Below are 26,626 nucleotides of genomic sequence, written 5' to 3' on the forward strand. Positions count from 1 at the left end.
CTGGGTTGCAGATGTTTTGTTGCCAGGCCTCAGCTTCCCTCCTTTTGCACTTTTCAGTTTGTCTTTGTTTTGGCACCTCAGCACTTCCATATGCACTCACACAACACATCCAAGCATTTGCATTACACCACTGATATCCACAATCCATTGTTGTTTTTGTTAATAAATATTCATTTGTCAGGGTTAGGGTTAGGGTTTTGTTATGACCTTGAGCCAGTAGTAACAGGCAGACAGACATTGTACTTTATTAGCTTTTATCTGATGGACCAACACAGGAACTGAAGACGGAGGAAAACTGGTTTATAGTTTTCAGATTTTATATTATCCTTAAAAAAAACTCTAATTTCTAACTAGACTTCTCTTTAACTCTCAGGCCCTCAACAAACTTCCTGCTAAGATCTTTGTGGTTTTAGATGAATGAGAAAGTTCTCACCACAGACTGACACACTTAACGATCTGTGTTTGTTTTAATGTTTGCTTTGTTAGCGCCCTTAAATTTTTCATATTATTACATACATTTCAATATCAATATTGGTACTTTTCAAATAATGATTTTGTTTATTGACCTGCGTGTTACAGCAGCATTGCATAAGCATGTCCTGAACCTTTTCTGCAAATCTGAAAGTTTCCGTAGCTTCTGACCGCAACCAATAATGTGAGAATTGACTTTTAACCAAGCGAGACATTTCCTGCCACTGAAATATGAGTGGGTGTTTTTTCCTCTTATGTGGAAAAGACAGGAAAAAACAGCTGTGGTCACTTCTAGTGGTTGAACTGGTTATAAAAGAGCAGAGCATCAGTTTCAGTCCTCTGACTTCATCTCTCATCAGGTAATGTTGCACATTGTGAATCTGCATATTACAGGCAAAGAAAAACATAATTTAATTGTTTTTTTTCATCTGCTCAGGTGTTGAGCTGCAGAGAACCTCCACAATGACTCCAAATGTTCTCTGCCTGCTCTTTCTTTTGATGGCCGACATGTCTCTGGTGGGTTTTATTGTTATTTCTAACATCCATCCATCCATCCATCCATTTTCTTACACCCTTGTCCCTCAGTGGGGTCAGGAGGTGCTGCTGCCTCTCCAGCGAACGTTCCGGGTGAGAGGCGGGGTCACCTGGACAGGTCGCCAGTCTGTCACACAGAGACACACAGGACACACAACCATGCACAAACACACACACACACACACACACACACACACACCTAGGGACAAATTAGACAGACCAATTAACCTGACAGTCATGTTTTTGGACTGTGGGAGGAAACCGGAGTACCCGGAGAAAACCCACCATGCACAGGGAGAACATGGAAACTCCATGCAGAAAGACCGGGGCCGGGAATCAAACCCAGAACCTTCTTACTGCAAGGCAACAGCTCTACCAACTGCGCCACTGTGCAGCCCCGTCATTTCTAACAATGTAAAGTTAAATATTTTTCAAAGTGTAAAAATTTAGAAAGAAAAAGTGAAAGAAACAAAAAATGAAAGGAACAAGTTTGTGTTGTTATGTTTTCCTCCCACTGTGAGAGCATGAGATGTCATAAAACAAGGACAATAGCATTAGTTTAATAATAATTGTGTGTTTTGGCTTAAAAATAAGCAGACTAAGGAATATAAATTAAGAGAGAGTAAATAAACATTGTGTGACTCTGTGTGTCTGTGTTGCAGAGTGCACCAGCTGAAAATGAGGATCCAGTTGGTGAGTTGAATCAAATCACATATTATAACATATTATTATGTTTAACCACAGTTGGGTGGTAACTAGTTACATTTCCTTGAGTAACTTTAAAATAAAAAATAAAAAATACTTCGAGGAATATTTTTTACTACACTTTACTTTTCACTTTTAGTAACATTTTATTTTTAAGTATATCTACTCTTACTTGATTTTCTTCCCACTGAATGAAAACAAAAATGTTTAACCAAAAATTTGCCAGACTCAGAAACACACCGGTAGTTTTTGTTAAAGTTTCATAAGTTTTTTGTGGAAATAAAGTGATTTGGAAAATTTGTAGTGTTAGTTTTTTTGTTACTTATATGAATAATTGTCATTTTAAAGTTTTAAAACTTTAAAACACCAAAGTTTTCACTTAGCTTTCTATTTTGGTCCCTATGATGATGTAATTTTTAAATATTAAATGATTGATAATTTGATCAGTCACTCAGTATTTGAGTAGACTTTTTAACAAATCCTTTTACTAGAGTTCAGTTCCCGGATTCGTCTCCATGTCTGTATTTCCCTGATGGACATTTCAAACCTAAACTTCTTGTATTCTGTTTCCAGATAAATCTGACAACATCCTCGAAGTCATCCCAAGACCCAAAGCTCAATTTCGTAAGACTAATATTTAAATGATAAATTCTGTAATGAGAAAAATACACCAAGACTTAATTGTTTCTCATCATCGGGTGATATATGGACCATTTTCTTGCACTAAATGAAAAGTGAAGTAGCATTGGCTGACATAATGCTGCCAAACACAAAATGTTCTCCTTCTCTTGCTATTAGCTTCTTACTTTTCTTTAAAATAGAAAGCGTTATTTTACACCAGTTCTCGTGTCTCTTTGTGCATCTGCTCTGTTTTCTCAAACTGCCTGTCGATGGTGGAAGATGGCCGCCCGCGCTGAGCCAGGCTGTGGTTCTGCTGGTGGTTTCTTCCTGCTAAAGGGGAGTTTTTTCTCTCCACTCTTGCTACATGCATGATGCATGCTGAGTTATTGTAAAGCCAGTGACTCAACGCCATCTGATGCCCCATTAGATAGAAAACTAGAATAGGAATGGATGCATGAGTGAATTGAAATATCTTTTTTTGTGAGGTGACTTGTTGTGATTTGGTATTGTGTCATTAAACTGAATTAAACTGAGTCTTCATCAGTTCCAGAAACATTCATTCTGCAAGGCGACGTGGCGGTTTCTAAAGCTACCAGCAGGAACGCAGACTTCTGCTACCTGAAAGGCTGCAAGTGGCCCAAACGTGGATCCTACGTCCGTGTGCCCTACTACATCTCTACTAACTATAGTAAGAACTTCTGTCCCTATTAGCAGGCCTGCTAATGAAATATATATATTCTAACTGTATCGAATAAAACAATGCCATATGTTTACGGTACTACAGAATTAATACAAAAATTTAAGAAAGAAAGGATGCATGATCTAATTTATAGATTCAAAATGGAGCACCACAATGGAGTGATAGGGCCATACTTAGAAAACATAAAATAAATAAAATTACAAACTAAATCATAAAATTACGAGAATAAAGTCAAACTGAAATGAGAATTGTCGTAATAATGTGAGAATAAAGTTGTACGATTCTGACTTTATTCTCATAATAAACTCATAATATTCTTGTGATATAATGAGATTATTGTCATAATTTTATGTATTTTTTATTGCCTTAGCATGGCATTAATAATCTGGTGTACCTTTTCTGTTCTTCATAAAGTAAGAAACTCATGTTATCGTGTGTATTGGCTTTCTGCTGGCGGTTTAACCACTCATGACTTGCAGAAGATAATTTAATCACTGCCATTTTCTCTGATATCTCCTCAAAGATTCTTTGAACACTTAAAACTGGATGTGGAAACAATTTAGCTGCTTTGAAAATGCATGTTTTTAAACATTGATGTACTCGGATACAAGTTACCGGCCTATTGCCAATTATTAGTTTTTCATCAGTCGAGAATGAAATAAAGTGATTTAAATAAATGTTAAATTTTCTGCAGCTCAAGAAGAACGTAACGTCATTCTTGGAGGACTCGAGAGCTTTGAGCTGACCACCTGCATTCGCTTCATCCCGTACAGCAGCAACGATCGGGACTTCATCTACTTCAAATCAAACGAGGGGTAGGAACACACTGTTCTCACACACACGCAAGCAAACACACGCAAACACACACACACACACACACACACGCAAACACACACACACAGACACACACACGCACACACACATGAACGCACATGCACACAGGCATAAAATACTGGTACTTATATGGGAACCAATGACTTTGTGTTGACTCATTTCAGTAACTTCCTTTCTGCCCAGTCATTTTCTCTAACACTAACCATCATGACTATTCCTTAAGCATAAATCAACCAAACCTCTAAACAATCAATGCAAACATTCGGCAGAATGAGCCTAAGAATCACATGATTGAGTCTTTATGTATCTAAGACAGTTCTGAACACACCTATAGCCACGCTTTGTTATGCATGCTACTGTTTTTCTTACTTTTTTGTGTGTAAAATAAGCATGTGTCTAAATTTAGACAATCTGGTTTCCCTTACATAACCAGCATAAAAAGAAGAATATCAGAAGTATTATGTGTTAGTGAGGTCTGAGTTTCAAAATGCAGGAAAACATTTAGAATAATTCTCTAAAGTAAGCGGAGTAAAACAAACACATCACCATTAACATTGTGGGTTTTTTTGTTTTGTTCTCCATGGGGAACATGTCAGGTGTTGGTCCTTCGTAGGACGTCAGAGGAGAGGACAGTTCATCTCCCTGGATAAAGATGGATGTTTGTCCCACCGCACAGTTCAGCATGAGGTTCTTCACGCTCTGGGTTTCCACCATGAGCAGGTCCGCTCTGACAGAGACCGTTACGTTTGGATTTATCCCCAAAACATCAAGCCAGGTCCACACTCCAGCTTGTGTTTTTACTGTTTCCAGATAGAAAATATTTATGGTTAAATGTTTGAAAGTAACTGATACTTTATTTTTTCTTGTCTGCTGCACAGGAGCAGAGAACAATTTCAAAAAAGAAGTGACCAACAACTTGGGAACTCCCTACGACTTCAACTCCGTCATGCATTACGGAAAGTGAGTTGCAGCAGGAAAATGTGATTTATTCAAACTCTTACAAAAGCTTGTAGATTTAACCTGGCACAGTTTTTAGTTTTTTCTGATTGGACAGCTTTTTAAACTTTTGGAAGAGGAATGTCTAACTGGAGAGCCATACTGAAATTAACAGCATAATTATCTTCAAGAATTATTCATACTTAATTCTAATTATATATTTGTGTCTTCTTTAAGATATGCATTCTCCAAAAATGGGTTGCCTACCATCATTGCCAAGTCCGATCCTACCTTGAACTGGAGGCGAGCCACTCAGATGAGTATCTACGACATCGCCCGCGTCAACACGCTTTACAGATGCAGTGAGTCCTAAAAATAGAGTTTAAAAGTCTTTAAAAATCTCAAACTGTTTTAGTAGTCTCTAAATGACCCTACTTTCTCTCTCTCAGGATAAAATCTCCTGAAGAAACAACAGCCAATAGTCAAGAATTGATCTGCTGCAAGAAAATTATCGGCTAAAAGTTAAACTGCAAAAACCAGCCTGCTTTTTAAAAAGATCTGGAGCCACCTGCTGGTCAAAGGTTGCACTGCATCTCATGTTAATGGGAGTTTTCTCACCCAGATTCATTAAAAGCTCTGATTTGAATTTGCTTTTTGCTTTTTACTTTGCAGAGAGGCTGGAATAAAATCATGGTTTTGATTATAACTGTATGTGTTTTTATTGATCAGCATATTATCTTCATTACAGAATTAAAGGCTTCTAGACATGGGTAAAATTAATCAAATTTTCTGGTTGTTTTTTAAGCTGTCAGTTGAATAAAGTTCAGCATTTGTGTTGAAGTTTCGATTACTGACTGTTAAGAATTAACAAAGTAACTGTTTATATTCACACCCTTATTCTGAAGTGGGTCAAGACTGATTATGCAGCTTTTTTATCCCCAAAAACCTTTTCAAACAAAAAAAATACAAGAATAACATAAAAACACAGACAATGGAGAATAAGATATAAACACAAATTCAGTAAATAAGGGCATTACAGAATATGTCAATTGAATTTAACACATTAGCATTAGCTTCTGCTAAATACCAGGTGCAAAAATGGACCAGGTCCAGTAAAACATGTAACAGCAAAGTTCACATGGAACACCAGAACCAAACAACTGAAATATTGATCAGGAAATCAGAGTCAATACTTCAGACTCTCTCAGTCAAACTAGGAAACACATCAAGATCCTGAGGAACTTTCTGGTTCTGACCAATGAACACATGATGGTCAAACAAACCGCAGGCGGCGGTGATCGACAGAAGAGTACGGCATATTAGGAGCATCGCAGAAAGGAAAAAAGAAATTTCCACCAAACTCAGAAATTTCCAAGTGCTTTTTAAGGATAATTTCTCAGAGTATTCACAAAATTTCTGAGTTTCTCCTAGCAAATTTTCAACTTTTCAAACTCAAAAATTTTTACGTTCTGTACACATTTCTTTAGATTAATCTTAAAAAAAAATTTTGTTTCTTCTAAAATTTTGACTTTTTAAAAATGTCCAATTGTTGCTGAAAATTTCTGAGATTATTCTGAAAAAAACTTTTCTAGCACATGTTTGACTTTTTAAATACGTCCTAGTTTATTTCTAGAAAATGTCTAAGATTATTCTCAAAATTTCTGAGTTTTGTGTCAGAAATGCACTTCTCCTTTATCTTCTGGAAACGGAGGCCATTCTAACAGGAATGGCCTTATTATGCTGTCGTAGAAGACAAAGCAATGTTGCTCATTAAGAAAGAGCAACATCAAGAAGAAGCTTGGGAAATACCAAGAACCCAGAGAGAAAAGCCGGGCGTGTCTGACTGTGTCAGTGCTGGTGGGGCTGCTGCCCTGAAACTGGAGGGATTACTGCAGCATATTTCCGGAACAACCCTGGAGACCTCTGTCCAGAAAAGTGAAGTCTTCTTCCCCCCTGTTAATTTTTGGCTTTGCTGAATTTTTTACCTCATTGTCTTCAAAGCTGACAAGAAGGTGGAAATGTTTCTCTAGGCTTATATGACCAAAACAAATAATCATGTGCTTCATGTGTTTCATTTTCTCTGGAACTGTCCAGTTTGTCTAAAAAAAGAGAGAATCAGGCAGTTTTAGCCATGTAAGGAAATGAGACAGCAGGTAAAAAATCCCCAAGAATCAGGTTAGCGTGTGAGTAGGAGTGTATTTACAAACTGTGCAAAGACGACACTGTAAGATTAGGAAACATGTGATGCATTAGATGAATCACTGTGAGTCACTTATGCTGCCATCATCTCCTGCGTGTGTCAGTAACAGCTTTACTAGTCTAGTTTACTTCCTATTTTTACTCTTCCTATTAGACAACGTTTTGGATTTATGATTGACCTTAAAAGGGCCTTAATACGTTTTCAGATGAGTTTATAAACTGAGAGGAGATGAAGATCAGCTAATTTCTGACTTGGTTCTTCAGACAAGCAGCTCTTTGTTTCTTTGCTTCAACATAAAACTTGTGAGGATCATCATCATGACTCCAGCTTTTATTTTCTTCTTCTTCCTCTCAGTGATGGATTTCTGTCTGGTAAGTTTGGGATTTCTGGTTTAATTTCCTCAGCTGTCAGAAACCAATTTGAAGCAAAAAAAAAAGCAAATATTGACAAACATACTTTCTTTAAAGAAAACATTAAAGCAGATTAGTCAACCAAAGGTTTATTAACTGGCTGTTAATGTGTAAATTTGTGTTTGTGTTGCAGAGTGCGCCTGCTGAAATGAAAAATCAAACCGGTGAGTTGAAATCAAAGCTTTACTCATGTAAAACGTAAATATTTCAAACCTAAAGATCTTCTGATTTCTCCTTCAGATGAATTCACAGACGACGGCTCAAGGCCCAAAGTTGACTTAGGTAAGGCACAGATTTTAAATAAAACTTCAAAGTACACAAATTAAACATTTATAGAGTGAGTGGAGGGAAAGTAAATAAAACTTCCATCTCTGATAAATAAATAAATTTTAATTAGAGAAATTTGCTTCTGAACATTTCTGTCACTTCAAAACACTGAAGTAATTTTGCTTAGGAGGACGAGTACAAATGTCCCACTTCTGCTTTTAGACTTTATGGCAAAGAAAACACTTCATATTAGATAAAAATGTTTAAAATTCTTATAATGATGTTGATTTTACTACATTAAATTACATGTTCAGTTTGGCTTCATTGTCTGTTTAGTGTCCTTGCACTGGTAGCTCAGAAATATCAAATTGCAACATTTTTAAAATTTTTCAAAGTTACCGTGTTTACACGAAAATAATTTATTTTTGAATGGTCAAATGGCTCAATTATGCTGCCAATGGACATGCAGTTACTGACTGAAGAACGTGTCAGGAATAATCCAAAAGGTAAAACCAATAATCACAGCTAAAGAAAAAAACCTGTGAGCAGGAAGTAAAACAAAAACTGACAGGAAGTGAAAAAACTTAATTTGGAATAAACCAACAACAAAAACCGGAACAACTTATAAAAACAGACCTGAAAGAACAACCAATGCAAAAACTATGAACCATAAATAACCCATAACAAAAGCCGCAAACCCAAACCAAAACACACAGGAATCATGTAAGTGTTTTTTTTACCATCTTATTTCTTATTTAATGGAAACAAATCAACTGCTTTCACAGTGAACATAGTTGAACAACCACAGCTGATCTTACTGGATTTGTTTCTTTGTCTTTGCTGACCATTTTACAGATTTATTTTATTCCTGTGTTTATTTTTACTTCAAATTTTCAATTGTACTAAAATTGATATTAATCTATTCTATTTTTGTTGCAGAAAATCTCGTTCTCCATGGAGACGTTGCCGTAACGAACACCTTTTTCAAGAATGCAGACCCGTGTACAGCCAGAGGCTGCAAGTGGCCCAAATCTGGCCGTTACGTCAACGTGCCTTACCAAATCTCCTCTGAGTTTTGTAAGCAGTTTTAGCTTTAATTTACAAACAAAATGTGATAAAATCTGTTATTATTAAGTTATTTTTAGAACCAAAGTTTTAATGGATGTAATTTTTCTGTTACCTGCAGCCCAGCAGGAGAAGAACATCATCCTCAGAGGCATGCAGAGCTTCCACCAGACCACATGCATTCGATTTGTCCCAAAACGTTCTGATCAAAGAGATTACATCAATTTCTTTTCTCAACGTAACGGAGGGTAGGAAACAAATGTTACTATTCATTTAAACTCTGCCGCTACTGGTGGAGGCGGCTCCATCCTTTGTTTCTGCTCCAGCTGCATTTCCATTAACCTTAAAATGGTGCAAATTGAAATTTAGAAAATAAATTTGCTTAATGTAAACATGACAATTTTGTATTTCGCAAACACTGGAAACACTTTAACCACATCACATGAGTCATGTTATCAGCAAAGGGATGTGACTACTGGAGCAAACTACAAAGAAGAAAACAGGAAGTAGTTGGAGGATGATGTCGCAGCATGATTTCAACATGAACAAGCTTATTCACATGTGAATTTTTGTATATGTCTTATTTAATATACACAAAAAATGTTCAGATATTTGTAAGGAAATACAGCTTGTGTCTCGTTCACAAAACAAATAACACTAATGACATAACGGTGCAAATTTCAATGTTCAAATCAGAACTTTGCGTTTTCAATATTTGTTGTTTTTGTTGCTCTCAGCTTGCAATGTTGAAACCTCTCTCTGTCTGTCTAAATATAACGGTATATAAAAGTAAGAGTGTCTTTGTGCAGGTGTTGGTCCTACATCGGCCGTCAGAGAGGGGGACAGTACATCTCGTTAGAGAGAAGAGGATGTGTGCACCACTCGACTGTGCAGCACGAGATTCTTCATGCTCTGGGTTTCCACCATGAGCAGGTCCGCTCCGACAGAGACAGATACGTCCGGATTCTCTTCAACAACATCCAGCAAAGTTAGCAGCTAAAGTTTTAACAGTTTATTAAGAAGTGTAGAGTAAAAATACTTTTAAATTCTGACATCTTTCAAAATTGTCTCTTGATTCATGAACAGGACAGAGAGGCAATTTCAAAAAAGTGCAGACAAACAACTTAGTAACTCCCTACGACTTTACATCGGTCATGCATTACGGCAAGTGAGTATTGCTGATTTAAAATACATCCCTGTCTGTTAAAAACGCTTTAAAAACAAATACCTTCATGTACGAAGATATTTCAACTTTTAAGATTTCTTCTTCTAAGTTAGATTAGGTTTCTCTTGAAAGGGTTTTCAGGTTTATCATGCATATACAGAATTTGAAGAGTCACAACTAAAATTGGTAAATTGAAAGTTTGCATTTTTGGGACAGCAACACAAAACAACAAATCAGTCTGTCTATTTTCCACATAATCCCATCATCACTCTTTACCAAAACCCCAAGATGATTCAACTCTTCAGCTGTTTTACGTTTTTTGATTAAAGTGGAAAAACAAATGAGTACAACTATCAGGTTTTTGTTTTGTTTGCTTGCTAAAAGGACTAAATCTTATTTACATTAAAGGAAACTAAAAACTTATTGATGTCTTCATTTCTGTATTTGACAACAATATTTGAATGTATTATACTTTTGAAACCGTTAACCTGTAAATCCCAGATTCCACAATTTCATTTGAGGCTGAGTTTATCTTTTAAAAACATTTAAAAACAGTCCTTTTTACACTGACTTTTAACTCAGAGTTTTATTTCTTTTTTATGTTGCGTTGTCTCCCTGTTTCAGACAGTTTTTCTTGTGTTTGTATTTATTTTAGTGATCATTTTGTTGAATCATCGTCAGTTTGTTTTTGTAAAACTCTTTTTCCGTGGTTTTACTTTGCATTTGCTTGTGTTTTCTGTAAGATACGACTTCTCCAGTAATGGACGGCCAACCATCGAAGCAAAATCAAATCCTAACCAGAAGTTTGGAAACGTCCGTCAAATGAGCGCCAATGACATCACTCGTGTCAATAGGCTTTACGAATGCAGTAAGTAAAAAAAATGATAATAATAATAATAACCCTGTGTGTGTTCTCTTTATTGGTTCTTGTTTCTTTATGAACATCTTTTTTAACCCAGGCACCTCTCGACGGCAGTATCGCTACTGAAACAGGGCGTCTCAACGCACCAAATATGGAGCTACACTTCTGCCAAGTTTAAGATGAAAATATTTTTAAAAGTCTGTATTTTAACATTCATAAAGAAAAACTATGGCAGCTTTTTAAATACTAGTTGTTTCAATAGATTTATATGCTAGCTCCCCCTGCTGGACAAAGACGGTACAGCATTCAAATCTACGGTAATACATTCAACAGGAATGTATTAGTCAAAGTAAAAGGTTTAATAAATAACTGCCAAATTAATGAATAAAAACAGTTTAGTATTGTATATCTTTGTAATCTTGTACAAAGGAATAATAAAATTTTGCATCACAACACTAAAGTTCTTTAAGTGCTTTTTTAAAATATATGATTGTTTAAAGTGTGATGATTGTTTTTTCTTTTTTTATGCTGATTTGAAGGACTTTAAATTTAATGTTTTTGATTGTTTATTCAATGTTACATGACTCTGTGTTTTTGTGTTTAATGATAGAAAGCACTTTGAAATGCCTTGCTGCTGAAATGTGCTATACAAATAAAATTTGATTTGAAGTGACTCCATAAACATCTATAAAGTGTCAATATTAAAGGGACACATTTATAATAATGTAGAACAAAAAAATGACAACAGTGGTAACACATGACTAGACCTTCCTTCAAAGACTGAGCATGTTTAAAAACTCAATGTATTTCTTAAGCTGATGCATGAGCATCGTTGGAACTGACAGCAGGTTAAGGTCTAGCCAGTACAATGTTTTAAATAAACAGTCAAAACCACATATATGATGCATAAGCTTTGGCTTTAATTGTAATTTGTACAGAATAAATGATATAAAGGAAATGTGAAAGTGTAAAATGCTTTAAAAGCCATTAAAATGATATTTAGTTTTCTCTCATCATCTAACACATTAGGTTAAATGTAACATTTTACTTGCTCATATTTTTAACATAGGAATAAAGTGATTTTTTTTCTTTCAGTATATTTTCTTTTTTGTGACATAAAACATTTGACATTTTTAAAACGAATTATATGGAAAGCCATCAAATATTCTATCTTCAAGAGAGAAGGTGTGTTTTAAAGCCAAATTTTTGTCTCTGTTAACTGAGCTGTTTTTCCTAAATACTGAATTAAATTATAAACAGGGAGGCTTAATTATTTATCCCACAAATTAAAAATAACTATGAGTCAGATTTTCTGAATCAGATATGAAACATAAAAAGGAAAATGAGAGGATTATAAAGATTCTGGCTTGAGCATTTTAGATAATTTAAGCTGCAAAAGTGACCCAACAAGCCTGACCTGCTTCTTCCATTTGGCGTACCAAAGAAACAATGTCTAATGCATAACTGCTACTTTTATGAGTCAGTTATATATTAATAACCAGGGTAAATGTGATATATTTCTCTGATTGCATGTTGTTTATATGTAGAAGGGAAGTTGTTTATTTTTAGGACGTTTAGGCCTGGAGGCCGACCTCTTCAACCCAGGAAGTCCTGCTGAGGGAAGAATCAGAACCAAGTGACATTAGCATGTTTGAATGTCAACAGCATAATTCATTTATGCATTATGTTTTACTCACTGCATTCATAAAGTTTGTTGATGCGGATGATGTCATTGGCACTCATTTCCTTTGAATTTCCAAATTTAAGCTTTGGATTGCACCTGGCAACAATGGTTGGTTTTCCATTTTTGGAGAAGGCATCACTAAAAATAAGGCAATTATCTAGTTTACTGTTTCACATTTATGCAAATTTCTCTATTTGAAAAACAACAACTACACACAGCAGGAGAAAAGAAATAAATTTATATTCACATAAAGCAATAAATGCATTGTCATAAAAACTCACTTCCTGTACTCCATGACAGAGGTGAAGTCATAAGGAGTCCCCAAGTTGTTCGTCTTCTTCTTTTCAAAAGCAAATTTAAAATCTACATCAGAATTCAGAGCAGAGTTAAACCTTTACGCATCATTTTTACACAGGTATGTGAGTAAATTTTTTTCTTTGTGAACTAACTGGGTTCAATGTTGTCAAAGAGGATCCTGACGTAGTCATCTCGGTCGGACCGGACCTGCTCATGGTTGAAGCCAAGAGCATGAAGAATTTCATGCTGCACAACTTCATTGTAAACGCACCCTGATTTCTGCAGGGACAAGTACTGCCCCCCATTCTGACGGCCCACATAGGACCAGCAGCTAAAATGTAAAAAAACTAAATATTTACAGTGGCACAAAGTTTTGTACAGTTTTGTCAGAACATGACCTGTAGCAGTAAGAAGAACTGAGAAGGTGATACGTCCCAATCAAATCACACAAGTAAAAGTAAAAAGTTCAGCATAGTAAAAGTGGTTCTCCATAGAAGTGACCCAATTCCGATTTTTTTGCCGGGCAAACGACCTGAAAGTGTCCCGCATGCGCACTAGAGGGCACAATAGCGTCAGCATTCTCAGGGTTCTGCAAATTGCCATAAAAAGAAGAAGAGCTCAGTGTTTGCGGAAGTAAACATGGAGGCTAACGGTGGAGCTTAGCTTACATATTTGAAGTTGTTATCCGGCCGGAGCAACGTACTAACAACTTCATCCTCATTTAGTCCGTCATGGTTGTTGTTTTTCTTCCTGCTTGCGCGTATCAGGATGCAGAATAGTGAGATTTGTTGAGATTCAGTGACGTTCAGTTCAGATGAATGCGACCTGGACGTTAGGTTGCATTTGAATCGGATACGTATAGGATATGGGTCACGTTCGAAAAAGAATTCGACCTATGCTGTTCACACTGCCATGAAAAGATCGGATACAGGTCACATTACATCAAAAAAATCGGAATTGGGTCACCTCAGTCTGCAGTGCGAATGCACCCTAAAAGTACATTTTTAAAATAAAGTTACTCAAGTAATTGTAACCAGTTGCTAAATACATGAAAAATACATGTCTTAAATACATTAAATTTTACATTAATGTGAAACTTTAAAGTAATATCACTTTAATCAGTGATGAGAAAAATGTATAAACAATAAAAAATGTAGAGTTTATTTTAGTTTATAGTGTGTGATGCAGTATTGGTCCTGTAGTTTCTATAAAGTGTGTGTGTGTGTGTGTGTGTGTGTGTGTGTGTGTGTGTGTGTGTGTGTGTGAGAACCAAGTTTTTATTCACTTGTGGGGTCCTATTTAGTCTACAATATGGGGTTTTGGGGACCACTGCTCCTTGTGGGGACATTTTCATGGTGTCCCCACAAAAATCAATGTAAGGTCCCCACAAGTCATAAAAACATAACTGCGCGCGTGTGTGTGTGTTCCTACCCATCCTTAGACTCGATGTGGATGTAATCACGATGTTCCGGCTTCCACGGGACGAGACGGATGCAGGTGGATTGGTTGAAGCCCTGCAGTCCTCTGATGATAATGTCACGTTCTTCCTGAGCTACAGACCGGTGGGAAACATGGAACTTGGTGTAAACTACATGATAACAAAGAGAGCTAATTTTATATTTGTTTTCATGAGTTGAAGGTAAAACCAAAGATTCTTACAGAAATCTTTAGAGATGTAGTACGGCACGTAAACGTAGGGTCCTGATTTTGGCCACTTGCAGCCTCTCTCGGTGCATTCATCTGCATTCCTGCTCAAAGTGTTCGGCACTGCTATGTCACCCTGCAGCGTAGCTGTTTCTGCAACACAGCAAAAAGGAAATGCAACATGCATTATGGGGAAGTGTTAATGCTCTGCACTGTCTGCTTGTTGTGAAAAATGTGTCTTTTTAGCTGCAACATGTACTATTAAATAAAGCTAAACCACAAATTTACAAATTTGACTAAGCAAGTGTTTGTATCTGTATCTGCAATCAGGTTCCTTTTATTGTGACTATTTTGACTTTCTGTTTTGAAAAATGGTCTTACTCAAGTCAGCTTTGGGTCTTGGAACGATTTCAGAATCACCCACTGACTCATCTGGATAAAAACAAGTGAAAAAAAACAGTATTACAGATTTAAAGATCAATGCATCAAATGCTGGTGATTTTACTCCACTCACCATTTTCATAATCGTCAACGGGTGCACTCTGCAACACAAATACAAACTTTATCAGATCACTCTTTCTTTTAAAAAATCAGATTAAAAGTTCCTAAATATTTTTGGTTGCATCAAATTGTAAACTTTTCAAAACTAAACTCACCAAAGTGACATCTGCCACTGTGAAGATGAGGATGAAGAGCAGAGCTGGAGTCATGATGGTGACTGTGAAAGCCATAACTTCAGCAGTGATGGAAGAGAGGCTGACAGAAGTCTGAAACTGTGCAGCTGATGATCAGATCTTCTGCTTATAAGACGTTCACTCAAATCAAACACAGACCATTTAAGGCCAATCAGTCTGTCTTTATTACTGATAGGCTGAGTTAAAAGCCACAACATGTAAAACCTCAGTAAGAAAATGGTGCTGTTGCAAGAATCTTGCAATATGTTCAGGTCCTGAAATATGTGACTTCACCTTTACCATGAATGACTTTTTAAAGTTCGATGATTTTTCATACTATTCTAGCAGCAGCAAAAAAGTTTTTCTGTTCTTACAGTCCAGACTTCTATACTTTTCAGTTATTTGTCTCTATGCACCATTCACACCTCTAAGTTACATTTTAATGTCAGACAAATACAAGTATTTTTCTAAAACAAATAAATGTCAACGTAACTACCATAAGTAAAGTTCAGAATGTTTGTTTTGTGCAGTAATGGCAAAATGCAACATTGCATCTAAAACATTTCTACCAAGAAGATCAAAATCTAAACCGTCAGCCATGTTGTTTTCATCACCACCAAACAGAAAGTTGATTTAGCTCCTGCATGAATCGTCTCATTTCAAACCAAACATTATTTCAGCATCATAACAGGCTTGACCTGAATGTTACTGATGCCGCTGTGATGCACAAGGTGCTTGGAGGTATAAAGACTGTCCAACAAATAGAAATGTCTATTTTTTAATCAATGTGCGTTCTTTACAGAACAATTTTCTCCTCAAAACGTAGCACTTCTTCCAGTTTGGCTTCAAGATTTTATTATTTATTAACTCATTAAGTCGTGTCTTAGATTGTTCTTGAAAAACGAATCAGTCACGGCTAATTAGTGGGTGAACTTACGGCTGCACAGTGAACCCACTGATTCTTTACAGCAGACAGCCGCCCCCCTCTCTTGTAGGTACTGCGTACCCCCTCTAAATCTTTTAGGGGTACGCAGTACCCTGCCGTACCCCCTTACTTTCACCCCAGTATATGCCAGTACATGGTTATATATATATATATATATATATATATATATATATATATATATATATATATATATATATAACATTTTTAAATGCCTCCAGTTGACACTAGCTACGAGTTGTTGGTCCATATAGATAAAATTAATTGAACTGTTGGAGGGTTTCACTATTTTTTTAGTTCTTTATTCATTTGTAGCTTCCTGTTTGATGGTGACAGTTCTAAAGAAGCTGCACAGAAGGAAATACATGTAGAAATACATGAAGAAACAAAATTATTTGGTACGCTAAAAATAAAATAAAGAACTGCATCAAAAGATACTCAGGAAAAGTGGAAATGTTGTAAGTTTATACACTGACTTTGCTCATGTCCATAACAAACATCAACAAGTTAAACATTCATTTTTATTTCTGTCCTCAATTTAGAATAACATTCTAGAGTATAATATCACCAAAAAATTCACTGACAGGCTTTTCTTTCTGACAACACTGGGAAGATCTGAGACATGCACAGAATAAATTCATTTAAAATTATTTAAATTCGTAGGTTGCACAGTGGTGCAGTTGGTAGAGCTGTTGCCTTGCAGCAAGAAGGTTCTTGGTTCGATTCCCAGCCCCGGTCTTTCTGCATGGAGTTTGCATCTTCTCCCTGTGTATAGTGGAAAAATGGTTCTCCCGTGGGTTTTCTCCAGGTACTCCGGTTTCCTCCCACAGTCCAAAAACATAACTGTTAGGTTAATTGGTCTGTCTAAATTGTCCCTAGATGTGAGTGTGTGTGTGCATGGTTGTTTGTCCTGTGTGTCTCTGTGTTGCCCTGCGACAGACTGGCGACCTGTCCAGAGTGACCCCGCCTCTCGTCCGGAACGTTAGCTGGAGAGGCACCAGCACCCCTCTCGACCCCACTAAGGGACAAGGGTGTAAAGAAAATAGATGGATGATTTAAATTCATATAATGTCACACAGCTTGAAGACTGAAATTTTATTGTTGTTGTTTTTAACCCAAGTAGACATTCTGATAAACTATTAGTTTCCTTCATCTTCTACCTGTGACAGAACTGTCGGCTCCCGCTGCAAACTGTAAAACTGAGTCATTGACGGCAGTGTTCATTTTTATTTACAGAAATTATCTGAAAGAATTAACTTTTAAAATACTGATTATATGTTTTAATTCTGAAATATTGCATTGAACAAGACCTTATTGTACCGTTTCCTTGTATTAGTTTGCAGGTCATTTAAAGGGGAAGTTGCATTAAAGCTACACAGAACCAAGCAACAAACTTCAAGGATAATCTAACATGTTTTATTTCTGGAGCAGTGATGTTAGAAGAAGTTATATTTAGGTGAAAAAAGATTTCCTTACACTACAGCAACATCTGGAAAATTTGCTGGACGAATAAGCTTTAACTCCTTCCTTTAGATTTTTTTTACCTTATGTTATTAAATTTTGTTTTTTAGACTATATTCTTTTTAATATTAGTAAAAACATCAAACTGCAGCATTTATTTTCATTCATCTTTTGATGACTTCGCTTAGAAAAACTTGATCACACTAATTTCATCCCTAAAAATAATGTTGATTCCAGTGACCTGTCTGAACTCTGCTGAAAGTTCTAGTTTCTGGTGCAATGTTATTAGTTCACTTTCATTATTAGTTCCCTGTTCTGAAAATTTTACTTTCTCAGTTTTTTTGTTTTTTATTTTAACATTTTTTTCAAGCGTGGGAAAACCCAGACGATGGAGTTCAGCCACTCCCTGTGAGCTGCATAAAAACGGAGACGAGACGAACCTGAACTGCATCCTGCATCAAACTCCTGCAGCACCTGGAAGGTTCTCAGCTTCTCTATACACACCATGATAATGTCACTGAACTGATGGTTCATTTAAACGTTTTTTGCATATCATTTGAAATGTTTTTCTATTCTTTGATGCATGTTTGTCACTTGGTACATCTTTGTGGATGAATCACTGTTTGTGTTTTGACTTTAGGTCACCTTCATCATGATTCCAGCCGTCATCTTCCTCCTTTTGTTCTCAGTGACAAATGTCCTGTTGGTAAGTTTGAAATAATGAGGTAAAACTCAAGTTTACCTCATTAAAGGCAATGAGGTAAACTTTACCTTTAATGAGGTTGTAATTATTGAAAGTGAAAGACTAAGTTAAAATAAACTGGCATCTGAACCTGGGAATGAAACTCATAGTAGAAAAATATTGTAAATTTAGTGAAAGGGAAATCCGGGGTGAAAAACAGAACACTTCTGCTTTTAGTAGAAAAACTGCTAAAATTAGCCTTGAAACACATTTTTAGCAGAAAGATTATTGTCATTTTGATTTTTTGATTTTCATTTGTTTGTGTTTTTGCAGAGCACACCAATTGATGATGACAATGAATCTGGTGAGTTAAATAAAATCTGTGTTATTATATAAATGTTTAATAATTTTATTATTTTTCTGTTTTTTCAGTGGCATCATGTCTTTATACACGATTAAGAGAAAGAATGTTTTAGCTTTGCTAAAAGATAAATGTGCAATGTAATAACGGAATATTCACAATTTAAAGAAACATTTTTGATAAAGTTATTGAGAATTGTAGCAAAATTGCCCAAGATTCAGGTTGCCTTATTTACATTGAATGTGTGGTTTGCAGCAGAAAGAACAAAACGGTTTTTGTGTTACGCAAAATGTAGAAAACACAGATTAACACGGCTTGATGCTTAATGGGAGATGATCTAAGCTTTAGAGAAGACAGTAGACGAATTACACAAAAACAGTACTAAAAGTTAACTTATGTAAATGTAGTTGTTGCTTGGGTTTATTTATTTATGTAGAAGATGCAAAATTAAAACAGTCATTATGTTTATACTGATGTTGATTTTTGGGGGTTTTATGTTTAATTTGCAGTAGAAACCCCCAAGCTGCTTGATGACATCGCCATCTCCGATATTGAGACCAGGAATGCAGACCCATGCATCGCCAGAGGCTGCAAGTGGCCCAAATCTGGACGCTTTGTTATTGTGCCCTATTTGATCTCCCCTCGCTTCAGTAAGCAGAACCGATTGGATAATTATTTACATTAAGTAAACAATGTTGCCTTAATATTGATTTCATTCAACTGAAATTGGTAAAATATTCTCTTGACTGAACGTATCTGTAGCAAAGAAACAACGCAATTTCATCATTAATGGCCTAAAGAGCTTCCATGAGCGCACTTGCATTCGTTTTGTCCCAAAGACATCATATCATCGTGATTTCATCCGCTTCTTTTCAGGCACCGGGTATGAACACACACGCGCAAGCACACACAAGCATGCAAATCCATGTAATTGTATGCAAACTGTGGACTTTGTTTTAACTGCCATTCAGTTTAGCAGCTGTATTTATGCCTAAACCAGACATTTTTCCTAACCCTAACCTTTGCTAGTCTATTCCGGAGTCTAACCTTAGCCCAAACTTAGTACACTCCACACCTCTAAATGTGGCTTCTATGCTTAAAACAAAGCATGTTTAACATGTTTAGTGTATTTATCGACTTTGCAAAAATCCCTCACAATGAGCATTCATGAGGAAACAGTGAAAATAAAAAGAAGAAACGTCCAGCAGTACCAATGTGCCACAACCGACTGGGGATTTGAGAATACACAGCATGCACTGCAAAACCCAAATGTTTCTCTCTAATTTCTATTGCAAATATCTTAGTGCAACTGAAAAACGATGAAATAACTCAGAAATTAGAAGCTCGTTTTAAGTAAATAATGATGAAACAGTACTTGTTCCACTGGCAGATTATTTCACTTGTAATGTGAAAAATGTTTTGTTAGAAGTGAAATAATCTGCCAAAGGAAATAAAACCTTTTCAACAATATTAAAGGATAATTTACTTAAAACAAGCTCTTTCATTAGGCTGAAAAGTTGTTTTTTTATTATTTCAAGTGTTCTAAAATATTTGCACAAGAAACTCAACCAAAAATACTTGGAAATATTTTATGTTTTTGCAATGTGCACATAAGAACACACAGACGCACTGATCCAGGAAAACTTTCTGTTAGAAAAGTTTTTCCAGCTCCTTAAGACAAACAGGAAGTCACAGTTCAGCCAACAGCTTAGCAGCACAACCACAAATAATCACGAGAAACAATAATTAAACTTTTATTGGGCTTCAGCCTGAGGATGTAATTATTTCCTAAAAATTTGTTTAAAATGTTGCCTATATTTCAGGTGTGCGTCCGATATCGGACGTCAGGGCGGAGAACAGGCACTGTCTCTGCAGAAAGGCGAATGCTTTTCTCGCTCCACATTGCAACACGAGGTTCTTCACGCTCTGGGCTTTGACCATGAACAGGTCCGCTCCGACAGAGACAAATATGTTTGGATTCTCTACGAGAACATTAAGAAAGGTAAATTTGAAGTCAAAAGAATCCATTTCATTATTCTGTACTTCACTTACACAGATTAAAATAAAGGTTTTAGCAAATTTGTATCTTTAAAACATACTTTATTCAATGATGCAAGTCCAGAGGATTGTCAAATGTCGTTCAAATGGTTCATTTTAAAAATATACATATTTCTATGAATAAGTCATTTTATCTCTGATATGGTTTAGATTTTCAGGAACCTGACATGTGAAGATGAAGTTCACAAATCATTTTAGTCAACTGTGTAAAGTAAAATTTATATTTTTGCTCAAAATGTGCAAAATAGAACCAGTCAGCTTAGCAGAAAAATGTGTATGTATATATTTTTATATTAAGTATATAGCATAAAAATATAAACATTAAATACCCAAGAAGTTCATTACTACAGGTTTTGCATGAATTAATAGCATTTTAGTTCTATTTGTAATATAGAAATTAAATAAAACAACAAACAGAAGAGAAAAAAGCATACTTGATTTGCTTTTTATAACTTTTACATCAATCACTTGACCATAAGTTTAACTAACAATTGTGACTGAATGTTTTCTTTGTTTTGAATTCCTGGATAGGAGAAAGGCACAACTTTGATAAAAAGAAAACTAACAACCTGGGGACTCCATATGACTTCACATCTGTCATGGAATATGACAAGTGAGTCTTTATGCGCATGCACGCAGTAATAAAGTATAAAGTTTGCTCTGCTTTAATTATCTTCACTGTATTTGTTCTTTTAAAGCATGGCGTTCTCCAAAAATGAGGAACCAACCATCGTTGCCAAAAGCGACCCAAAAAAGAAGTTTGGACACGCCAAACATATGAGCGTCAATGACATCGCCCGTGTCAACCGGCTTTATAATTGCTTCTGGTAAAAACAACAAGGATATATAAAAAACAACTCTTTGTCTACATCAAATCACTTAATAGTTTTTGTCTTTCTTTTGTTCTTTGTTTTTTTACCCAGACTGCACAAACTGAAGAGGTCGACCTCCTGCTGCTGCTGCTGATTTGAGGCCTCACACTAAAACGCTGAGCTAGCATAAATATATAATATTCTTCTTTCCTTTTCTTTAAATGAAAAATGGAAATCACTGTCCTGTCTGGTTCTGGAATATGTTTTTGTCACCAGGTGGATCAGAATTTCATTGCATGTCAGCTTTTGTACTTACAAACATCTATAATAGTTATATTCGCCACATTTACCTCCCTGCTTTTATGTTTTTGCTTTGATCATCAAAGAATATAATTAATTTGCATAATAAAGAAGCATATTTCAAAGAAAAGATGGTTATGGTGGAATCATTGTTTGGAATTTTGTTTGAAATACAGAGGAGGATTAGAGCCTCTGAAAATATATGCAGAACATATATTTTCACACACACACACACACACACACTTTCTTGTTTATAGACTTCACGGGGTCCGAAAGTAGAATGGTGAGTTGCGGGGCCCACCCTTTCTAAATGTCATAGATCTATGAAAAAAATCAGGCAAGTCTCAAAAAAATCTTGATACTAAAAATCACCTTCAATAAACACAATTATTATTATATTTGCAGAACATATATTTTTTGTATGTATTCTGCATAATTGACTGTCAGAATGAGAGATTAAAGACAAAATTCTGCAGTGTTTTCTCACATATGTATATTTATTTCATAGTTGCATGACAGTCAAAACACTCATAGACACTGCTTATATTTATTTACTTATTTAAAAGTAAAGAGAAGTACAACATGTCAATTGTACTTAAGTACAAAAGTAAAACCTATTGAACAAATATTTGGCAACACTAAAAAAATACTTTTTAAAAATAAAATCATAAAAGTCCAAAATATTTTTGGCCTCTTGGTTTAGTCCGGTCTGTCTTGTAATCTTTTCATTGGATTGCACAAGTCAAAATAGCTCAGGTTAAAATAAAAAGTTAGTTGATGCCTTTTTGTTTGCCTGGAATTACCTGTGTTTGACTCTGAATCTTACTTGCCTGTGAAACCTCCAGATATTCCTGTCTTCTTCTTCTTCTCCTTCCTGTTAGCTTCTTTAAACCTAAAACTGCCTGATTAGCTTATTTGAAAGTCTAGAAAGTTTTGATTGAGTGCAACTAATTTGAGTTACTAAAGTAAGAACACAGAAAATAAAAATATAAATAGATCCTATATTACCCAAACAGTTGATCTTTTTACTTTATGTAGCAAAACTTTGATTAATAAACTTGAAATTACTGCTATTTCAAATTTTACAGCGCATTTTGCCTTAAAAACAAACTAACCTTAAAATTATTTATTATTTAACCTTTCTTTAAGTTGTCACATAAAACATCAATAGATGGCAGTGGTTTCTGATTGGATATTAAAATAAATACCTCGTCTATCCCTTCACATAAATAACTCAAGAAAATAATTTCACCACAAAATTTTTTAACATGTGCTTCTTTATTAGGCAGAAGTAATCACTGCAAAGCAGAATTTCCTTTTTTTCTCTGTAACATTGTATTTAAGTTATTAATTACTTAAATACTACTTACTTACTTACTTAAAGTAATTAATCCCAAAGCAAATGCAAAAAAGCAGAAACAGAAATGTGGTGATGCTTGCTGTTTATGTCTAAATGGTTTTCCAAACCTTTTCCAAAATCAAACCATAATTTCCAGCTGTTTATTAAAAAGGAAGACATTATTTTTTTATGCTAGCTCAGTTTGGTTTTTGATGAAGCTCCTGATCAGCTGCAGCTTCGGGAGGCCGGCGTCTTCAAACCATGAACTTCTGATTGACTGAAAAACAAACATGAAATATGATAAGGACTTTCTGATCTAGATATAGACATGTTTATTTGTTTTTCCTTACAGCATTTGTAAAGCTTGTTGACACGGGCGATGTCATTGACGCTCATTGCTTTGGCATGTCCAAACTTCAGGTTTGGGTTGCATTTGGCAACGATGGTTGGTTTCCCATTTTTGGAGAACGCATTGCTTAAAAGAACAAATACAGTGAAGATAATTAAAGCAGAGCAAACTTTATACTTAATTACTGCGTGCATGCTCATAAAGACTCACTTGGAGTATTCCATGACAGATGTGAAGTCATATGGAGTCCCAAGGTTGTTAGTTTGCTTTTTGTCAAAGTTGTGCTCCTTTCCTGTTCATGGAGTCAGAACACAGAAAATATTGAGAACTTGTAACAGTCGTAATTGTGTGATTGGTGATGTCACAAGTATTTTTAAGCAACAAATTTGCTGAAACTAAGCAGCTTATTTTTAAAATCTTATTTTTTTAAATCTATACAAGTGAAGTACAGAATAATGAAATGGATTCTTTTGACTTCAAACATACCTTTCTTAATGTTCTGGAAGCGAATCCAAACGTATTTGTCTCTGTCGGAACGGACCTGCTCATGGTTGAAGCCCAGAGCGTGAAGAACCTCGTGCTGCACTGTGGAGCCGTACAAACACCCGTTTTTCTCCAGAGAGATTTTCTGTCCTCCGTCCTGACGTCCGATATAGGACCAACACCTGGGAGGTAAACACAGAGTCACCGGTGGGAAATAAACACGTTTTCAGTTTAAATGTTGTTCGCTTAAAAACCCAGGTCTTTGCTGGATTTAAGTGAACTCCAAGCAGGCCAAAAACCGCTCCAAAAGCAGGAAGCTGACTACAGCGCAGGGCACTCTGGGTAAATACAACCAAAACAAACGCGCTAGCCTAGCGCTCATTATCTTTTGTCAAAGACAAAACAGAAATCCTACATTGTTAAAATCTGACGCTTTTCTTTACATTTTGTAAAGTAGGAAGTTTTGCTAATGTCTTTTTTCGGGGGGGTTTTGTGTCATTTCCTTTAGAATTTTTTGGTGCATCACCCCAACAGGCCAGGAGGTGAAAATGTTTTTCAATTGGTTTGGTTGGTGTGACAGTAATGTGAAAGTGAACCCCACCAGTTGAAAATGTAACAAATGTTGCAATTTTGGATCACAATCAATGAGTCTTCTGAGACGTTATTCAGTAATCACCACCACAGCTTAAATAAATATAAGCTTAGTCCGTTCTTCGCCATATCCACTGGTTTTGACTGCGGGATTTTTTTTTTTTGCAGCGATTTTTGCTTTTCTTTATGTTTGTGTGTTTTGAAGTTCACATCATTTTATGTGTTTGGCTGTTTGCTGCATGTTTGCACCTGTTGGCCTCCTTAAGGTAATTAGTAAAGATAATAAACTAAAATGTGCTAAAATATATTCCTTCCAAAACAGGTTTTGCATCTTATGTTGGAGCTGTGTGTGTGTGTGTGTGTGTGTGTGTGTGTGCGTGTGTGTGTGTGTGTGTGTGTGTGTGTGTGTGTGTGTGTGTGTGTGTGTGTGTGTGTGTGTGTGTGGGCGTGTGCGTGTTTATAGATGAGTGTGTGTGTGTTAATACCCCTCGCCTGAAAAGAAATGGATGTAGTCACGATGTTGAAAGCTTCGTGGGACAAAACGAATGCAAGTGAGCCCATGGAATCTCTTTAGGCCATCAGTGATGAACTTGCGCTGTGTCTGAGCTACAAATTAATTAATTAAATTAATTAAATTACGTTGAATTAATTGAAAATTTTACATAAATAATATTAAATAGATATTAATGTTGTTAATCATTCAGTTGGTTCTGCTCACAAAAGTCAGAGGAGATCTCGTAGGGCACGTTAACAAAGCATCCGGATTTGGGCCACTTGCAGCCTTTGGCGGTGCATGGGTCCGCATTCCTGGTCCGAGTGTCGGGAATGGCGATGTCATCAAGCAGCTCAGGGGTTTCCACTGCAAATCAAACATAAACCCCCAAAAATCAACATCAGTATTAAAATAATGACAATATTGTCACATTTACTTCACATTATTGTGTGTAAACTGAGGTGTTACACCTTGATTGACTTTCTAAATAAGTTCAAGCAACAACTAACTTACATATTTATGTAAATTATACTTAACTTTTAGCACTGTTTTTGTGTTATTCTCCTATTGTCTTCTCTAAAGTTTAGATCGTCTCCCATAACCCTCCGTCCCATCAGAATTAATTTGAATCTTCCCTGAAACCAAACTATTCAACTCATTAAACGTGAAACCATCTTATCTGTTTTCTACATTTTGGATAATGTGAAAGCCGTTTTGTTCTTTCTGCTGCAAACCAAACATCCAACGCAAACAAGGCAACCTGAATCTTGAGCAATTTTGCCACAGTGACTTCATCAGAATGCTTCTCTAAATTATGAATATTTGTTATTGCATTGCAATAAAAACCTGTACATTTATCATTTAGCAAAGGTAAAACATTCTCTCTCTTAATCATGTATTAAGACATGATGCCAGTGAAAACACAGAAAAAGAATTATATAATTAAAACATTTGTATTGTTAAAGTATTGATGTTCGATGCACTCACCATCATCCTCATCATCAACTGGTGTGCTCTGCAAAATAAATAAATAAAAATGACAATCATGTGCCTACTAAAAATATTTTTCAAGGCAAAAGATTATTTTTCTATTAAACAAAATACAAGTTATTTGTTTTTCACTGCTGTTTCCATTTCGGCTAAATTTTAAATAATTATTTATATTGATTAATTCCCAAGTTCAGACGCTATTTTATCTTAGCTGAGTCTTGTAATAATTTTCAATGATTATAATACTTTCACTGAGGATAAACTTGAGTTTTACCTCATTATTTCAAACTTACCAGCAGGACATTTGTCACTGAGAACAAAAGGAGGAAGAGGACGGCTGGAATCATGATGAAGGTGACCTAAAGTCAAAACACAAACAGTGATTCATCCACAAAGATGTACCAAGTGACAAACATGCATCAAAGAATAGGAAAACATTCCAAAGAATATGCAAAAAACGTTTAAATGAACCATCAGTTCAGTGACATTATCAAGGTGTGTATAGAGAAGCTGAGAACCTTCCAGGTGCTGCAGGAGTTTGATGCAGGATGCAGTTCAGGTTCGTCTCGTCTCCATTTTTATGCAGCTCACAGGGAGTGGCTGAACTCCATCTTCTGGGTTTTCACAGGCTTGAAAAAAAATTCTAAAATAAAAAACAAAAAAACTGAGAAAGTAAAATTTTCAGAACAGGGAAC

General features: G+C 35.8%; 5 protein-coding genes across 7 annotated transcripts; 3 read left to right on the plus strand and 2 right to left on the minus strand.

Moving 5' to 3' along the window:
* The first annotated feature begins 9 nt into the window (after positions 1 to 9).
* LOC103462953 (hatching enzyme 1.2-like) lies at positions 10 to 5,552 on the plus strand. Its single transcript, XM_081605516.1, has 10 exons — positions 10 to 830; positions 908 to 987; positions 1,668 to 1,698; positions 2,284 to 2,334; positions 2,876 to 3,019; positions 3,726 to 3,846; positions 4,462 to 4,640; positions 4,744 to 4,825; positions 5,039 to 5,163; positions 5,251 to 5,552. The coding sequence occupies exons 2-10, from the start codon at positions 934 to 936 to the stop codon at positions 5,253 to 5,255; spliced, it is 792 nt and encodes a 263-aa protein (XP_081461642.1). The 5' UTR covers positions 10 to 830; positions 908 to 933; the 3' UTR covers positions 5,256 to 5,552.
* Positions 5,553 to 6,940: 1,388 nt separating this feature from the next.
* On the plus strand, positions 6,941 to 11,308 carry LOC103462954 (hatching enzyme 1.2-like). Its single transcript, XM_008406025.3, has 9 exons — positions 6,941 to 7,372; positions 7,545 to 7,575; positions 7,652 to 7,693; positions 8,618 to 8,755; positions 8,865 to 8,991; positions 9,553 to 9,731; positions 9,830 to 9,911; positions 10,652 to 10,776; positions 10,868 to 11,308. Exons 1-9 carry the CDS (start codon positions 7,319 to 7,321, stop codon positions 10,894 to 10,896), a joined length of 807 nt encoding a protein of 268 aa, XP_008404247.1. The 5' UTR covers positions 6,941 to 7,318; the 3' UTR covers positions 10,897 to 11,308.
* A 271-nt stretch (positions 11,309 to 11,579) lies between these two features.
* Positions 11,580 to 15,233, minus strand: LOC103462955 (hatching enzyme 1.2-like). Of its 2 annotated transcripts, none has more exons than XM_008406028.3 (9): positions 15,052 to 15,233; positions 14,910 to 14,937; positions 14,777 to 14,827; positions 14,411 to 14,548; positions 14,183 to 14,303; positions 12,904 to 13,082; positions 12,736 to 12,817; positions 12,468 to 12,592; positions 11,580 to 12,381 (listed from the first exon to the last, which is right to left on the minus strand). In XM_008406028.3, exons 1-9 carry the CDS (start codon positions 15,124 to 15,126, stop codon positions 12,308 to 12,310), a joined length of 873 nt encoding a protein of 290 aa, XP_008404250.1. In that variant the 5' UTR covers positions 15,127 to 15,233; the 3' UTR covers positions 11,580 to 12,307. The 2 variants fall into 2 exon arrangements, with proteins under 2 accessions (XP_008404250.1, XP_008404249.1); XM_008406027.3 differs by having other exon boundaries at positions 11,580 to 12,384; positions 15,052 to 15,232.
* A 2,630-nt stretch (positions 15,234 to 17,863) lies between these two features.
* LOC103462956 (low choriolytic enzyme-like) lies at positions 17,864 to 21,816 on the plus strand. Of its 2 annotated transcripts, none has more exons than XM_008406029.2 (9): positions 17,864 to 17,954; positions 18,114 to 18,179; positions 18,489 to 18,519; positions 19,026 to 19,166; positions 19,279 to 19,399; positions 20,340 to 20,518; positions 21,106 to 21,187; positions 21,273 to 21,401; positions 21,498 to 21,816. In XM_008406029.2, coding segments are annotated over exons 2-9 (738 nt in total). In that variant the 5' UTR covers positions 17,864 to 17,954; positions 18,114 to 18,125; the 3' UTR covers positions 21,499 to 21,816. The 2 variants fall into 2 exon arrangements, with proteins under 2 accessions (XP_008404251.2, XP_017159404.2); XM_017303915.2 differs by lacking the exon at positions 17,864 to 17,954 and adding an exon at positions 17,980 to 18,001.
* A 491-nt stretch (positions 21,817 to 22,307) lies between these two features.
* LOC103463026 (hatching enzyme 1.2-like) lies at positions 22,308 to 26,529 on the minus strand. Its single transcript, XM_081605518.1, has 9 exons — positions 26,450 to 26,529; positions 26,225 to 26,290; positions 25,929 to 25,956; positions 25,167 to 25,307; positions 24,934 to 25,054; positions 23,861 to 24,039; positions 23,585 to 23,666; positions 23,376 to 23,500; positions 22,308 to 23,302 (listed from the first exon to the last, which is right to left on the minus strand). The coding sequence occupies exons 2-9, from the start codon at positions 26,276 to 26,278 to the stop codon at positions 23,280 to 23,282; spliced, it is 753 nt and encodes a 250-aa protein (XP_081461644.1). The 5' UTR covers positions 26,279 to 26,290; positions 26,450 to 26,529; the 3' UTR covers positions 22,308 to 23,279.
* Between the last annotated feature and the right edge of the window lie 97 nt (positions 26,530 to 26,626).

The sequence above is a fragment of the Poecilia reticulata genome, chromosome 3 (genome assembly GCF_904066995.2).
Source record: "Poecilia reticulata chromosome 3, P_reticulata-male-v2, whole genome shotgun sequence".
Classification (NCBI taxonomy): Eukaryota; Metazoa; Chordata; class Actinopteri; order Cyprinodontiformes; family Poeciliidae; genus Poecilia; species Poecilia reticulata.